General features: G+C 34.7%; 1 protein-coding gene across 1 annotated transcript in view; it reads left to right on the plus strand.

Moving 5' to 3' along the window:
• Positions 1 to 6,306: 6,306 nt before the first annotated feature.
• The window catches only part of OSTN (osteocrin), a 38,038-nt gene continuing 26,156 nt past the window's right edge, over positions 6,307 to 18,188 (plus strand). The window contains exons 1-2 of the mRNA XM_032630943.1: positions 6,307 to 6,372; positions 17,346 to 17,444. Coding sequence (XP_032486834.1) covers positions 17,346 to 17,444 — 99 coding nt within the window. The 5' untranslated portion in view covers positions 6,307 to 6,372. The remainder of the gene's footprint in view (positions 6,373 to 17,345; positions 17,445 to 18,188) is intronic.

The raw sequence follows: 18,188 nt of genomic DNA on the forward strand, positions 1-18,188 counted from the left end.
AGGTAAACTTCAAAACAAAGAATTTTATTAGGGTTAAAAAGATAAATTACATAATGATAAAGAGATATGCACCTAATAAAGAGCTTAAGCATTCATAAAGCAAAAGCTGATAGAACTGAAAACAGAAATAGAGAAATTTCTCAATGTACTTGAAGACGTCAGCAAGTCTTCCTCAGTAATTGAAAGAACAAGTAGACAAAAATCATTAAAAATATAGATTTAAACATCAGCCAACTTAACTTAGCTGAGAATTATAGAACACGCCACTCAATAATAATAGAACGCACGTTCTTTTTAAGCCCACATCAAATGTCACCAAAGTAGACAGCTATATTGTCAGTCATAAAATAAATCTTGACAAATTTAAAAGAATTGAAATAAAACAAAGTGTGGTCCCTGAGTACAAAACAATTAAATTAGAAATCAATAACAGAAAAATATATGGAAATATCACCAAATGTTTGGAAATTAAATGACAAATATCTAAATAACCAATAGTCACAATTTTAAAGAAAATCAGAAAAAGTTCCAAATCAAATAAAACCTGAAAACAGAGCATATCAAAATGTATAAAATTTAGCTAGAGCAGTGCTTAGAGGAAAATGTATAGCACTAAATGCTTATATTAGAAGAAAAGAAATATCTATAATCAATAATCTAAGCATCCATGTTAAGAAAATTAAAAAAGATGAACAAAGTAAACCCCCATCAGAAAAAAAAGGAAGGAAACAAAACATAGCCAAAATTAGTGAAATAAAAAGATGAAAATCGAGAAAATCGATGAAAACAAATGCTGATTCTTTAAAAAGACAAACAAAATTGATAAAATTCTAGAATGATCAAGAAAAAAAGACTGAAGAAAAAGAATGCCAGAATTAAGAATAAAATAGAGGATATCATCACAGATTGTACAAATAACAAAAGCAAAAAACAGAATATATAAATCATTTTAATTTAATAGTTTAATGAAATGGACATATAATTTGAAAAATGCAAACTATAAGAGTACACTCAGGAGAAGAAGATAAAATGATTAGCCCTACACCTATTAAAGAATTTGAAATTTTAGTTAAAAACCTTCCCACAAAGGCAACTAATGTCACAGATGACTTCATTGGCAAATTCTACCAAACATTTCAGGAGAAAATAACACAAATTCCATACAAACTCCTCCAGGAAATAGATGAAGGTTGTTATGGGCTGAATATTAGTTCCCCGCCCCCCACCAAATTTATATGTTGATATCTTAACCCCCAATGGGATAGTATTAGGAGGTGGGGGTATTTGAGAGGTGATTAGGTCATGATGGTGGAACCCTCATGAATGGAATTAGTGCTCTTATAAAAGACACCCCAGAGACCTCTCTCATACTTTCTGTCATGTGAGGACACATTGAGAAGTTCATCATCTATGAGCCAGGAAGTAGGCCCCCAGTAGACTCCAAATGGTCAGACACCTTATTCTTGGATTTCCCAGCTTCCAGAACATGAGAAATAGATGCTTGTTTTTTAAGCCTTCCAGTCTACGGTATTTTTGTTTTAACAACCTGAAGGGACTAAGACAAGGGTATAATTCTTCCCAATCATTTTATGAGACCACCATAACTCTCATACCAACACCTAAAAAAATATATTTTAAGGAAGTGAAAAGCCTATCTCCTATCTCCCTCATGAATAAACATCTTTAAAAAGTTTTTGCACTCCAAATCCAGCAATGTAGAAAAAGAATAATACGTTGTGATCAAATAGAGTTTATCTCAGAAAAGCAAGGTTACAATTCACTTTCAGAAAACTAATAACAGAAGGGAACTTCTGCAGCCTGATAAAGGGCAGCTATAAAAACCCTACATTATCATATTTAATGGTGAAAAATGAAAGCCTTCTTCACCCCAAGATCAGGAACAAGGCGTGGATGTTCACCCTCCACTTCTATTCAGTATTGCACTGGCAGAGCTGGCTGAGGCAATAAAAAATTACATACAGGTTGAAACAGAAGATACAAAACAGATTTTCTTCCCAAAGAAGAGAATTTTCTATACATAGAAAATCCTGTTTAATCTATAAAAACCTACTAGAACTGATAAATAAGTTTACCAAGGTCAACATACAATAAGATCAATATACAAAAAGATCAATATACAATAATCAATTGTATTTTTGTAAACTAGGAATGTCCACTTGGAAATTGAAATTTTAGAAATTACATTTATAATAGCATCAAAAAACATCAAATAATTAGTGATACATTTAACAAAATACATACAAGATTTGTACAGTTTTGAAATTTTAAAACATTGTAAAGAGAAATCAAAGATCTAAATGAAAGAGAAACATACTACGTTCACACATCAGAATACTTTTTTTTTTTTTTTTTTTTTTTTTTTTTGCGGTATGCGGGCCTCTCACTGCTGTGGCCTCTCCCGTTGCGGAGCACAGACTCCGGACGCGCAGGCTCAGCAGCCATGGCTCACGGGCCTAGCCGCCCCGCGTCATGTGGGATCTTCCCGGACTGGGGCACGAACCCGTGTCCCCTGCATTGGCAGGCGGACTCTCAACCAGTGCGCCACCAGGGAAGCCCCAGAATACTTTTAAGATGTCATTTTTCCTCCAATTGATCTATAGATTGAATAAAATCCCAGATAGTTCTTTTTTGTACATTGATAAGCTGATCTTAAAATCTATACGGAAATGTAAAGGACCTAGAATAGCCAAAAGAATTTTGAAAACTTCTCGAAGGAAACACAAGAAAAAAATCACTACAAACCTGAGTGAGGGAAAGATTTCTTAGGGTACATAAAGCATGCTCCATTTTTAAAAGATGGCTAATTGTACTTCATCAAAATTAAAAATGCCTGCTCTGTGAAACGAAACTATGAGAATGAAAGACAAGCTACAGAATGGGGAAAAAAATTGCAAAACACAAATCATAAAAATTCTTGTATCTAGAATATATAGCGGACTCTCACAACTGAATATTAAGCAAAAGTTTTAAACAGACGCTACACCAAAGAAGATATACAAAGGGGAAGTAAGTACGTGAAAAGATTCTCAACATCATTAGTTTTTATGAAAATACAAATTAAACACAATAAGATACCAGTATACATTTATTAGAATGGCTAAAGTTTTGAAAATGGCAATGACTGTCCAATGCTAGCAAGGATGCTGAGTGATTGGATCTCTCATACATTTCTGGTGGAAATGCAAAACGGTAGAGCCACTATGGAAATCAGTTTGACTATACCCTATCAAGTTAAACATACACTTGCCACATGATCTAGGAATCCCATTTCTATGTATTTGCCCAGGTGAAATGAAAACATATATCCACTCAAAGACCGCTATATTAATGTTTATGGCAGCTTTATTCATAATCACCAAAAGCTGGAAGCAACTCAAATTTTCACCAACTGGTAAATGAATAAGCAAATTGTGGCACATCCATCCAATCGAACACTCTCATTATTAAAAAGAAACCAAGTGCTGATACATTTAACAATATGGATAAATCTCAGTCAGAAGCATTATTCTAAGCGAAAGAAGCGAGACACCAAAGACTATATACTGTATAATTTCTCACAGCCTTCTGGAAAAGGCAAAATTATAGGGACAGAAATCAGATTGTTGGTTATCAGGACCTGGGGGTGGGGTAGAAGATTGACTGTAAAGGGCAGGAGGGAAATTTGGGAGGCGGGGTTATAGACATGGTCTTTATCTTGATTGTAGTGGAGGCTACATACTGTCTACATTTGTCAAAACTCATCAGACTGTGCACTTTAAAAGGGTGAATTTTGTGTATGTAAATTATCCCTCAATAAACCTGACTTGACAAAAAGCATTAGGAAGTATGGCATAAGAGTGTGGGTAATGGTGGCATTTGCAGTCACGTTGATCTTTACAAAGGAACCCATTTGTATGTCTCAGTGCAATTTTGAGGTTAAACAATGTGCTGGGTCCTTTATCTCTCAGGGTTTGACCAGAGGTAAACACAATAGGAGATTGTATCCAGGAAGCAAAGTGAAATGTCAGTGTTTGTCTCCTAGGTTCCCTCCCCTGTAGATCACTCTTGACTACCTGTGTCCCTTGATGAAATGTTCCACTTCTGCCAGACAAATTTCTCCACTAAGATCCCTCTGTTCTGGGTCCCTGTAATCTCACTTTTAATCCTTCAGGTTTAGGAATACCTGGCTATTAATGGGGGTTCAGTATACTGCATGATACTTTCTGGTTCCTCCACACCTGCCCACATTAAATTATTCTCAAATTTCTCAATTTGAGTGTGCCACCTCTTTCTTGCCAGAATCCTGACTGATAAAGAAAGCGAGATTCAGCTCCTATTCTCATCATCAATTTTAAGCTGTGAGCACTTGGGCTATCCCTTTCACATATTTGAGCTTTAGTTTTCTCATCTGTTATATATGAATAATAATACCTCATTAGCAAGGTTATTATGAGAATTAAATAATGATATAAGTTTTCAGTATTTTTTTTCTTTTTCATGTTAATCTCTTCATCTATTATTGGGTGTTTATTCTCTTTCTATTTCTTCATATGCTTCTATTTTAGTCTCTCTTTTAAGTAACAGAATTTCTTTATCATGTATAAATGCATAAGTCATTTACATAGGGCTTTATAATGTGCAGAAGCCCATATGAATGGCTTAAATGTACCATGGTTTTGTTCCTGGAATAAACTGTTGCTAAAGAACAGTTAAGTCAAACTTTTGAATTAGGTCAACAAAATCCACAAATAGGGTGGAATCTTTGGACTGTCTAAGCAGGGACAGATCTGGAATAAATCAGCCACAGATATCACTTGTCAGCATGCTAAGGGAGGCATTTCAAATAAGGGTAGAAGGTACGTCAAGAATATTGGCTTCTAGTAGCATTATGATGAATCCGTTAAATCTATATTGAGAGTTTCCAGCATGTGGATTCAAGTTAACGTAATTGTTTTATGGCAGTAATGTCTAAACAAGGACACGATTAGGCTGTATTTTTATCTTGACTTGTGAACTATCACTGCCAACTACTCAAATTTCAAGCTTGTTGAGACATATGTTATCCCTGGAAGCCCTTCACAAAAATGAAGCATTTTACTGTCCCACCAATTCAGTGTGCTCCGGTCAGTTCTCCATCTAGATCTAAATTAACCATGTACTAGTTCCTATACAAGCGAGTAGCATTTTAAATGCCTTTTAAAGCAAAACCAAAAAGAACAAATTTATTTCTATTTGTGCAAAAACGTAATCTGATTTGGATTCTCTTTTCCAGCTTTTTAAATAGTGAGACAGAGTGAAGTCGTGGGAAGAAAACTGGGTATGGAATTACGATCCGTGTTAGAAATCTGGCTCTGCTGCTACTTCCTAGCTGTGTGATCTCATTAACTCATGAGACTCAATCTCTTTATCTGTTAAATGGGGATCTACTGGTGAATTAAATGAGCTAATAATCATCTGACAACATATTACCTTTAGGACTTAATAACTTATAATAACTTATTTTTTATAATTCGTGTATGTAAAGTTACAAATGTGATTAGTAGGAAATGGGAATGAAGGAAAATTTCAGACACAAGCAGGGATGTTTTGGTTAAAAGGAAATTAAAATACTGGAGAACAAGAGCAAGATAAAAATGATTACAACGACTACATTTATAGCCCACATGTCCAGTTCAGTATTTATAGGTTTGTTAGTGACAGCCTTCCCAGTATAGCAATGTTAATTACAAAGTAGCTGTCAGTTTCACTGACAGGGCTGCTGCACCTGACTGAGGCTGAAACTACTCACCATTTCCATACATGATCGTTTATTTAAGGGTCCAAAATATACATCAATAAATCAGTTTGCATTTCTGATTTTGTTTCCCTAAATCTTACTTTGAAATATCCTAGTGACTTTCTTTTTAATAAATCTTAGTGCATTTTATTTCCCAAATATGATTTGTAATTATCAGAGCTGGACTAAAACCTCAGGAAGAAGTGATGGGTCTAGGGCTGAATACAATACTAAATGTATACCTAAATTTTCCGGAGCCCATGCTCCTGTTGCTACTTAAATTCCATGGTCAAAGCAGTAGATAGAATAAATATGGAGAGGAAGGACAGGAGAGGGAAACAGAGAAAGAGAGATAGAGACTGGGAAAGACAGAGGGAAAAGGATGAGAGAGAGAGAGAGATTGAGGAGAAGCTTGGGAAAATGTTCAGTGGAAAATCTGTAGAAATGATGTAAGAGAAAGCAAAGGCAGGGATTGGAGTAAGGGGTGTATAACTGAGACTATAAAAACTCAGAGCAAAATCTCACCATCAGAGCTGAGTTTGGGAGAAACTGCACAGACAGGACTCTAAAGTGAGAATCTCCTGATTTTTCACAAGGTAAGTTAAATATAAAAGCTGATAAAGAGTTAGGCTTTTTCCTTTTAACTTTTTAAAAAATTTTCACATACTTTTTAAATGTTTTGATTTTATCTTGATTTAGCTAAAGTCAGAAATGTTTTTGGAAATATTTTCCTCTCTAAAAATGAGTAAAAAATCTAAGATATTTTTGTAATGCAAACTTAGGGTGGAGATAATTGTTTGCTCAGGCATTTTATATTTATTACATTACTTTTGCTTTTCTATTCTATTTTAAAACAGAGAGAAAGGGAACTCAAGATAATAATCCTATAGTGTGTTAGATGTATTAATTTTGCTTTCATCAAATATATCCAGTGTTAGGAAATTCTTAAATGTACAAAGTAGCCTCATTTTAAAAACCTAGCTAGAAAAGAAAGTTTTTCTCTTATCTGTATTTCTATTACAATTGGAACTTAGGAAACATCCCTAAACTAATAAAATTCTGTATTCTATATTCTTCAAACCCATATTATCACCTGATTTTATGGTTACAAAACTCAAATAGGCAAGTATAATATTAATAACATAGCTTAAAGTAGACTTAGATCAATGTCTATTCTTCAATATTTGAAGTGCTCTTACTATTAAGTTATTGAATTAAGAGTTAATCTGAAACATACATTTGAAGTCTGTTTAAGAAGAAATTTAAAATTTTGTTTCAGGTTTTGACCTGTGGAAATAGTGTACACTCAATAAATTCAGTTCTAGCAAAACAAAATATAGCTCCTTTGAATTACAATTATAGATATTATAGGTTTAGGAATGAGATTATTATTTATTTATGAGTTATCTTTCTAGAAATTACATAATTTAAACAATGCTTTATGATGATTTCAGTGCTCATGTAAGCTATAGAATTGATAGCACTATATTTAATGGTCTCCCACAAGCGTCAGCACATTTTGTGTCTTCTCTTTACTTTGGTACTACTCTTCATCACTCTTCATAGAACTTTTCTAAGAAGAGCTTCCTGCAGATATGCATTCATCTCCTCTTTCTAAGTGAATTGTACTGTGGCTTCATTCAATAAGTTATTTAAGGTATTTAAGGTTATTTGCTTTCGCCCTTTATTTCTCAGGGTTTTAAACTGATTCTGATACAACGAATCATGGGCAGTAAAGAAGCAGATATGTTTAGTAGACTAGGTATGGGGACCTCAGGGCTATAATTTTAACTTCTTATTCAAATACTTTCAACGATTTGGACATTAATTAATACAATTAGATTGGTTGAGCTTGTCTCAAATGAACAGAACTCAAAGTAAGCAGTCTCGAAATATTACCCCAACCGTGTCACTATGTAGTTGTGCAACTTCATGCAAGCTTAAGCACACAGTAGGGCTCGACAACATTTTGTTATTATTGAAAGAGATGAAAGAACTAAAAGTGCCAGTGATACTGAATGTGAGAATGACCTGGGGAAGCTCCCATATCAGTCACTTTTCCCTATATTAGAGAATGAGGACTCAGTATCACAGAATCTTGGGGCTAATCCTTAGACATCATCTAACTTAACCTCCTTGCCAATATTTCATCCACTGTGATCTCTCCACATCAGACAATGTTTGCTTAGGTTCAATGGTGTTATCAGAGGAACACACGCTTTGGAGTCAGGAAACCAGCTTTGTAATCCCAGTCCTGTCTTCAACAGCTTTTACTCAGCTTCCTAGGGGCATTTTTCTCTCCTCAGTAAAACTAGAGTCCGTGTGGGTACAAATGATGAGTCACAAGTTCCCTCCTAACCCTAGGCACGTCCCTACACAGGCCAACTCCCATGTGCCTAAAGATCTCTCTGACTAGAGATATTTTTAGCTGAGTCCTCCTTCTTTCTGCAAATAATTTTCAGGGTACCTCTCTGGAGCAGTGGTTAGCATCACCAGCCAGTAATTGCTGGTGCCTTGGCTGGTTTGAACTGGCTGTTGCTCAGCCTTGCCTCTTCTCCCTTAACAATGCCTCATCTGCTCTGGTCTCAGAACAAAGCACCCGCTCCCTCCAGAAACAACCCCTCTTCCATGCCTCCTCCTCTTAATCCATTTTACATCTCCCCTTCATTTCCTCTCCCTCGGACAAGTTAATTACCTCTGAGTCTGGCTCTCTCCATCTATTGAGGGTGGTAAATTCCACAGTTTCTAATGAGAGCCTCCTTCCTTTCTAAAACCCTATGTTCCTATGACACATAAGACTCTAAACATGTGAAAAATGCACCTTTAAAATATCACCTGGGCCACCCTGAGAACTTGGCTGCTGACCCACCAAGTGATAGCTGTGGCTTTCCATGGACCTCTCCATGGACCTTTCCATGGACCTCTCCATGGCTTCCCTGTAGTCCCACTTTGGTGGTTGCATTTCCTTGCAAACTCTGACTTGTCCATCCATGCTGGGGCACTAAGAGGTTTAGGAAGTGACATCTCCTCCTCTACCTCCTTGGCAGTCCATCCCTCCCTGACTGTTCCCATGCTTGTGTAAGGTCTAGTTCCTGTAACAAGCTCCTTAATTCCCATAACACTCAGGCTGGCTCTGCTTCCATGACACAGCCTGACTATGCTACACTGTCAATATTACAAAAACTATGGGAAAATCATGACTGTGACAACATAATTAGTGATTTTTAAAAAAATGTTTAATAGAGATATCTTATGAACTATAAAACAAAATATAAATGATATAAAATCATATTAAAATTCAATTAAAATTTAGTTTTGTTAATATAATTAGAGTTTGAAGAATAATTATGTTTTAAGTATAACAGATTTCTTCCCTTTGTTTTCTTCTCATTATAATATTCTTTATAGTCGTATGCTAATATTTTCATAAAATATTGTGGCTGAAATTAATGATAATGCATAATATACTGTAACATTAAATGTTAAGAGTGATTTCCATTTATAACTCTCTTTAGTAAAATTTCCTTCCCCCAATCAATATTACTTTCTTTATTATATTTTATTTTCTATCACCCTGCTATAATTCTATTTTATTAAATAGTATATATAAGTACAAAGTGGGGTAAAGGGTGAAGGAGGTGGTAGTATTCCACACTACCCTGATGCTAATATATGCCATGTTTAACTGCAGTTATCCAACTTTACCCTTTGAAAGCCTTTTTATACCACATAAAAATGACCTCCGTATCAAATGGCTAAACAGAATGTTTATGTGCAACTCTACCAGCTTTTCCCTATCTCTAGTTTTGAAGATTCTTATTTTTCCCATTATTCATTATTAGAATTAAAGAACAAATTCCCTTACCAGAATTGCACACAATCATACACCAAGTTCTCTTGTCTTTCTAGATAACATAGTTTTACATGAAGAAACTTATAATAATTCAGGGATCTGAGCACAAATTAGTGTTTGATAAGGAGAAATCTGAAACTTTACTGGTATAATGATTAGGGAATTATGATGCATGTCTCGTTCATTAGAATGAGAATCTGTGATGTGAAACATTAATGGACATACCGGGATTTTGGCATGAACTTCATCATATATTACTGTAGGTGTAAAACTTGGGCAAATCTCTTCCCATCTCTAAGCCTAAGTTTCCATATCAATAAAACTGGGAAGTTAATACCTGTCCCACATTTCTGTTTACCTACTACATAGGGCTGCTTCATTCATTCATTCATTCAACACATAATGTTGACTCTCTGCCAGGCGTTATGTTCGGCGCTGAGATACAATAGTGAACATGTCATAGTTCCTACCGTCAAGGAGTTTACAGTAACATTTAAATAGTTTGTTAAACATACATACCTGGGCTTCTTAATAGTGGGATCTTACTAGTGTTATTGTAGGTTTCTGCCTTCTTAACTTTGTGCAAGAAAGATACTAGTAGTATGATTGAGAATTCCAAATAGAAAAAAAAAATTGAGATATTTAACAACAAAATTTTATGATTTTGGAAGGCAGTAGTGTCTGAAAAAGAACAAAAATGTTGTCAGACAGAATAAAATCAGTTAACACATGTATACCAGTAAATAATCATTCTTCCTGATTTTTAGCATTCAAGGAAATTCATTTCAAAGAATTTTTTTTTTTTTTTTTTTTTTTGGCTGTGTTGGGTCTTCGTTGCTGCACGCAGTCTTTCACTAGTTGCGGTGGGCGGGGGCTATTCTTTGTTGCACTGCGCGGGCTTCTCATCGTGGTGGCTTCTCTCATTTGGAGCACGGGCTCTAGGTGCACGGGCTTCAGTAGTTGTGACACTCGGGCTCAGTAGTTGTGGCTCGCGGGCTTAGTTGCTCCGCAGCATGTGGGATCTTCCCGGACTAGAGCTCGAACCCGTGTCCCCTGCATTGGCAGGCGGATTCTTAACCACTGCACCACCAGGGAAGCCCCCCAGGGAAAGTCTTTTTAAAATGCAGGTGTCTGCCACATTAAGAACACCTCACCCATAAACATTTGACTTTATAAGCAATCTGTTTTGGAGATGGGAAAATGTTTATACTTTTACAAATAAGTTATACTTGAAGGAGCATGAAACTGAGAGTCTGACAGCATTACATTGTTGTTCTGGCTCTTCTTCTAACTGGCTATGTGGCTTCGGAAAATTAACTACTGCCAACGGAAGAGCAATGAGAAATGAGAAAGAATACATTCCTGACATTTTCATTTCTTAAAAAAAAAGGAAATGTTAAATTTCTCAGTCTCAATTTGCACCTTCCTTTCAAAATCACACTCAAAATATAAAGCAAATACCCATCACACAATCTACTGAAAATAGCAAATTTCATAAAGAGAATTTTAAACAAACGGCTAAACACCATGAGTATTTCTCAGATGTATTTCTGTGAGAATGATATAGATTATATGTATGCTAGTGACAAAAACTACCAGTTGTAATTCAGTTGCTCTTGGGTGAAAATCCTCAATGATTTTAAATCTAGTATTTGACTTTATGAGGATCCAAAACTAATCCCCACTTCTGAAGTTATAAGTGCCAAAGCCACACTTAGTTCGCTTGTTTGTGGAGCCGATTGCACCATAGGCAGTGGAATTGCAGCACCAATAAAGAAGAGACTCCAGCGTCCAAGTCTCTGCTTTCTAGCAGGAAAGTGTCTCAAGCATCTGGTTGCTTCTCTCATCAATGAAAACTAGACACAAACTTAACACCCTGTTCAAATGTCACTCATTGAAATATCAAGATTATCTGTATCATGTCAAACTGTTATGTATCCTCTTGATTGTTTAACATAAGCTTTGCTGATTGTCTCTATGAATGGCCCCAGATTCCCTAGGTGGTGGTTGAGTATAAGCTTTACTTTCCTTGGAAGGACTTGTCATCAAACACTTGCCTTCAGCTCAGAAATAATCATTTTTATACCATGTAGTTAATCTTTCCATATTATCTTATAGTTTTCAAAATGTTTTCATGCAAAATTTAGAGTCTCCATTGAAAAGTTCACCTATGATAAAATAAGAATAAAAATGATGCAGTGTTTTTTCACAGATACATGTATATCTTTATATGTTTTAATAAATAATATTAAATATGAAAGTAAATGTTTTTATTGCTCTTATCTGGCAAACAAGGCAAATCCATAATGATTTGTGCTATTTGTAAATTAATTAAATAATTTTAAATTAAACAAAATTAATTAATTAAAATGTGAGTTCATAAAATGAGTTTTATTAGACAATTTTGACAGTTTAAGCATCTTGCTCAAGGTTACCAAGCATAGCACGGACACTTATCCCTATCCTTCAAGCCTAATTCTGAGTTTTTCCTCACCATCATAGAAATATTTTTCTGATGATGAATGTCCATTTATTGACTGAAAATTTTTATTTTTAAAATACTCATTAGTTTATCTAAAGATTTTTAGAAAAACATTGTGTGAAAAATATATGTACATATGTGAAAAAATATGTGTATATGTGAAACTGGTGGTGTTTCAGATATCTGAAAATTTCTATTTTCAAAAATTCCTATTTTATAACCCAAATAGGAGCTTTTGATAATAGTGATTTTGTATACACTAATACTAAGACTTGTGAGTACTCTGAAAATATACAAATGATTATTTTCCTTTGATAGACTATTAACTACAAATGCAGAGGAATAAGGAATCAATCAAATCTTTAAATTTTTTAACATTATGTGATTTTTAAAATTTATAACTGATAATGCATTAAATATTGTACAATGCTTTCTTTCTCTGACCCCATAAGAGCAGATATAACTGCTGCATGCTAGGGAATCTGGATCCTCCCTCAGCTCTAACAATGTTTATTTTGAAAGTATGGGGGAATTGAGTATACTATCTTAAGCATGATGAAAAAAAATCCAAGTAAACATTTGAAAGTAAATAGATATAGCATATTTCATCCATTCTGTGCACATTTAACATCTCTGAAGTTGGAATGTCTTACACTTGATAGCATGGCATAATTTAATCGGTAGCATTTTTTCTTTCTTAAAATACATTTATAAAATGGGATTGCTTACCATAAATAAAATCTTAAAATCAAAGATTTGAAGGCCCTGTCTTTTCAGCTAGAAATACTTAAAATTCAAGAGGAGCATATTTATGTGAAAACCTAGATGCAAAATCTTATGTATAGACTCAGCTGATTTGAGGGACAGCAGAAAGGTTTTCCCAGCCAAACCTACACCAACTATTATCATTACCTACATACAGAGTCTGTGCTTCCACCAGAAAAGAGCCGGATTCAGAAACGGACTTTACAAAAGCTAAAAGCAACTTTAGAGGTCAGGGAGGCTAACCTCAGTTTACTCAGTCTAGAGAGGAAAGGGTTTGTCCAAAATCATACAGTGAATTAGCAGCCAAGCCAAGGCAGGGCCTGAGTCTCAGAACCTCTAGATCAGGTCTCTTTCTATCACAGTGAGCCACACAGACTGTGTTAACCACTGCCCCTTTTAGGCCCGTCTTTAAAATAAAAAATGATAGTTATTCTGCTATCTACTATCCTGGAAGCTTTCGTCTATTATCAAAAAGACCTGGGTGACCACGACTTTATGGGGCAGGGTAAAGGGTACATTGAAGAAGAACTTACTCCGTTTTACAGATTTACTGCGGGACCAAGATGATCCACCACTTGCCTAGAAGACCACCCCCGTTTTCAGAGAAAGAAGATTTGGGGAGTGTTGTGTGCAGGTACACACGGTCATTTCCCAATGTCAGAACTAGAGACCCTTCATAACATGTCCTGTTAAATCTCACTTAAATGTCTGCAATGCCAAAGCAGAAGAAGAGGATTAAAAATAATAATTACTTTTTCAAAGTCCTTCATCTTTAATTAAGGCTTTATTTTTAACTTCTGTTGAAAATAGGGTGGATAGAGTCTATCTGGAATAGTTCTAATCAAGAAATTATCCCAGAAGTTATCAAGAATCAACCCCCAAACTCAGTCCTTTTGTGAGTTTCTAATGGTTAGATCTACTATCCCTAAGTCAGATGTTGTTGAAGAGAAATTTCCTTCGTCACCTGAGTGATTTGTTTTTCTTCAACACCAGACCTCAAAGGCAGATAGTTTGGATCAGTGGCAACCAATCTTTTCTTTTTCCCACAGAGCCCATTTGAGAGATCATTTTTCACAGTAACAATGACTCATTGCAGCACTGATTCTCAATAATGCAAACATCTTTCTTCATTTTAACAGACTTCTCATTTAATCCTAGTTTAAATATAATTAAACCAGTTACTTTACTGCTGGACTTTCAGAGCTTAATCTTCTTATAAGGCAGATCCCATGCCCACTGTCTCTTTTGAAGCTCCTCACATTAGAGGAATGTTATTCAAAAATTACTCAATGAAAAGTATAGCTGTACTAAAAGAAATTGCAAACACCTCCATTATCATGTATTCACACAATGAACATCCTTTGAGTGTTCTTTCTGTGATCTGGAGTGTACATGGGGCTGGGTAGATTTTTAGTCATGGGCTATATTTATCCACTATCAACAAAATAGGAAAATGGAGCTGAACCTGGTCTTTTCCTTCCCTCCCTATAATTTCCTCTGTTTCTAATTTTGTAGCAATCAAGTTTCAACTAGTTAATCAAATGTCTTTTGTGTGGCAGGTGCCAGGGTGTTTGTTTTCATTAGTGTACCAAATGCCATATTTAGGAACTTGGCCTTTCCGTTAACTGGCTGCAAGCATGGCTTTAAACCATTAAATGGGTGTATTTAAACTCAGCATTTATTTTTATATCTCCCTATCCAAATAATCAGGATGTGGTTATCTGTAAGATGATACATTATGACTTTTTTCCTATATACACCCAAGCACAAAAATATATGCCTCAGACATAATCATCAATATTACAAACACTCATCATCCTGTACCTTTTATAAGATTGCAGAGATGAAGAGAAAACTGGTTAGTAAAATGTGCATAAAAATAGTTGAAGGCAATCCACATGGGAAAGTTCATAAAATTGAGCAATTTCACACTTTGTAACCTGTTTTTAGCAGGATAAAAAAAAGTGGAAGAAAAACATCACAACGGTAGTTTATCTTTGATTGAATGAAAGAGCTATTTAAAAAAACAGATATGCCAGAAATACGAGCTCATTGTAAAAATACACTTATGTTTTTGACATGTCTTCCCTTTTGCTGAGGGAAGTCAGAGACAGCAGCAAAATCAGAAGGAAGAATGATTCAATGGCTGATTTTCTAAAGAAATAAGTAATGCAGTGTTTGGTTGGTATTTTTACCAGATAACTTTTACATTCATGCTTGTTATTTTTCTCCTGTCTCAATTTAGAGAAATAATCATGATTAGCTGTTTTTAGATACTTATCAAAAAACTCAAATATTAAATATAAGTTTGTCAGAAAGAGAACACAGAATGTACTGCTCCCTTCCAGAAATTGTGGAATACAGAGAAACAGCTAGTGAACAACATTGCATGACTAGATTGCAAAGTAGAGTAATTGATGACATAATGAAGAACTAGTTTAGGCTGCATTACATGAAAATTAAGATTATATTTGATAAATAAATGTTATAGACAATACTAAAATATTTTATATCCGTTTTAAGTATTAATACACATTTAATACAGATGTTACTCTGTCTAGGTCTTATTTGTCTGTATTCTAGCAGATACATTTATAACTAAAATCCACACTGAGGTTTCACAGTAACACCATTTTAAGGAAATGTCATAAAGAAAATCTTGGATCACACCAAAGAGAATGTAGTTATTGAAGAAATATTTAGTAATGTCTCATAAATGTTCTTTCACTTACAAATTATAAATGCTATATGGGATAAAGAGGTTATACATGAATTAATCCAATCCTCTCAAAAAGTTCTTCTGAGGTCAGAATTACTCCTCATTTCACAAATATGGAAAATAAAGCTCAAGTAGGTTAAATGACACACACTCAACGTCACACTATTACTAAAGTAAATATGAGTCAAATCCAGTTCTTCAGATGGATCCTAGGATCCCTTTCTTTTTGCTCCCTGTAGGTTTCCAAATGGTTTTTTTTAAGGCAACAGAAGTTTACTGAAACTTCTCATTCATGAAGGATGGCCTGGGGGACTTCCCAATGTCATGTGCTAAGTGGTGAAGTCAAGCCCGTTCTGTTGGTAGCTCACAGCCCGTGAGCTTCTCCCAGCAGGGCAAGGCCTTCTGCTTTAACCAGTGGCAAGACTGGCATCCCGCAGGCCTGATCTCAGTTGTAGATAAGCTTTAATTGGATTTATAGTTTTTTTTAATGTAAAAATTCATAAATGATATACCTTTGTGCTTACTACACAGAATTAACAAATGTAATCTTTTAACATGTTTGCTTTACTATGTATATAGGGAGAGATAAAAACTGAGTTCCTTATGTTTTCTCCATAATCTCATATACTCCCCACCCTCCCCAGAAGTAATCATAGTCATGAATCAAGTTCCATTGGTTTATATTTTAATTATATGTATAGATTTCAAAATATATGAAATTGCTTTACGTACTTCCAATTTAGGTAAATGGTAGCATGGCATATGTATTGTTCTAGAACTTCTAATCTCCCCTCAAATCTGTTTTTTTAAATCCTTGCATATAATTACACATAACATTCAGGTCATTTGTTTTTAACAGTAGATAACATCCATATTTAATTTATTTGCGTAAAGTCCATAGTATGAATTTACCTCATTCGATCAATCCATTTCCTCTTGAGTAGGGTACTTGAGTTGATTCGTTTTTTTACTACTATCTAAAATGAAGCTATGAACTTTGAGATACATATCTCCTTATAAACTTTGGCCCAGTTTTACTTAATTGTGAGTCTGTTTTTAAAATTTTATTTATCAGAGTTATTTAAATGTTTCAAATGCTAATCTTTCTTTGTTATATCTGTTGAAAATATATTCCATTTTTAATTTGTTTTTTATTGTAAATTGTTTATTGTATTTATCATGTAGAATTTTTCAATTTTGATATAGTGTAATTCGTTAATTTTTTCCATGAGATCTACCTTTTGTATCCTGCTCAAGAAATCCTTACATATCACGGGACATAAAGATAGTCTCCTATTGGAACTGTGATGTTTCTGAAATTTTGAATTGAATTGCTTTTAGACTCAGCACATTCTCTCTTGCTCACCACAAATCCCACCAGGCCTTAGTCTCTCATACCTAGTCAATTTAACACATTTCCCCTTAGGTACATGAGGTTGTAGTCTGTGGATTAGAGAGTCAAAGAATAAAGTTACACAAACTAGATTTTTCAGACTTGGCTTAGAGTTAAATTATGATTATAGCTCTACAACCCCAGTCTAGGTTTCCATGAAAATGAAGTCTTGATAGAATTCATTCTGGGAGATTGACAGCTTCTATTAAGTATTATATAAGTTTTGCAGAGGTGCATTCCAACGTATAGTAGTTGAATAATTTGGTTTATTACCTGCCTATAACAAACTTTATAGACATTTTTGTTTTCTATCTTGCCAGACTAATCAATGTTAACCCTGATGTGTATGACCCTTAGATGCTGGACTGGAGATTGGCAAGTGCACATTTTATCCTGGCTGCGACGTTGGTGGTCTGGAGCTCAGGAAAAGTGCTCTCAGTGGATGTCACAGCAGAGGTAATGGAAACTAGCTTAAGGGACCATACTTCTTTTATGAACATAAGCCATTTTGACTAATGTCAGAAGCAGGTGATGCTGACAAGTAGGGAGAAGGTTTGATAACACAAAAATCAAGTAAATAGGCATTTCTTTCTATACCTTGTCTTCACCATGGATTCAGAGAAAACCAGGTATCTAAATGTTAAAAAAAAAAAAAAAAAAGCTGTAAGTAACAACAAAGATTTGTATTCCATAGACCAAAAACTATAGGAGAAAATTCATTATAATTTCAGCCATATTTATAATTGAATCAATTACATGAAGATAAAGTGCTTTTATGTGAAATTTGAAGTCATTTACATGTCAAGATTTGAGTAGTTGGGCCAAAATTTTATCACTCTACAGATGTTTTCTTGCTGCCAAGACTAAACTACAAAGGAAAAGAAATGTGAGGACATCGCCACACAGAGAAAAGTTAATTTGGCTCATTTGATCTTAATAGAAACATACATTCTTTGTGCTTCTTAAATAACATAAAGTGAGAATCTGAAATGTGTTTTACTGAAGGACAAGTTTTATGCAAGTTTTGTGAATTTTTCCTGATGATTAAGAATATTTTTAAAAAGAAACAAAAATCTACTTTGTATATACGTCAGTTGGAAGAATGAACACATAGTTTTTGGAAGAAGCTCTGAGAGATAATAAAAGATCTCCTCAATTTGCCCTTTGGAGGTTTGCCTCCTGATCTTAAGAGTTTCTTTC

Source organism: Phocoena sinus, chromosome 4, assembly GCF_008692025.1.
Source record: "Phocoena sinus isolate mPhoSin1 chromosome 4, mPhoSin1.pri, whole genome shotgun sequence".
In the NCBI taxonomy this organism is placed as follows: Eukaryota; Metazoa; Chordata; class Mammalia; order Artiodactyla; family Phocoenidae; genus Phocoena; species Phocoena sinus.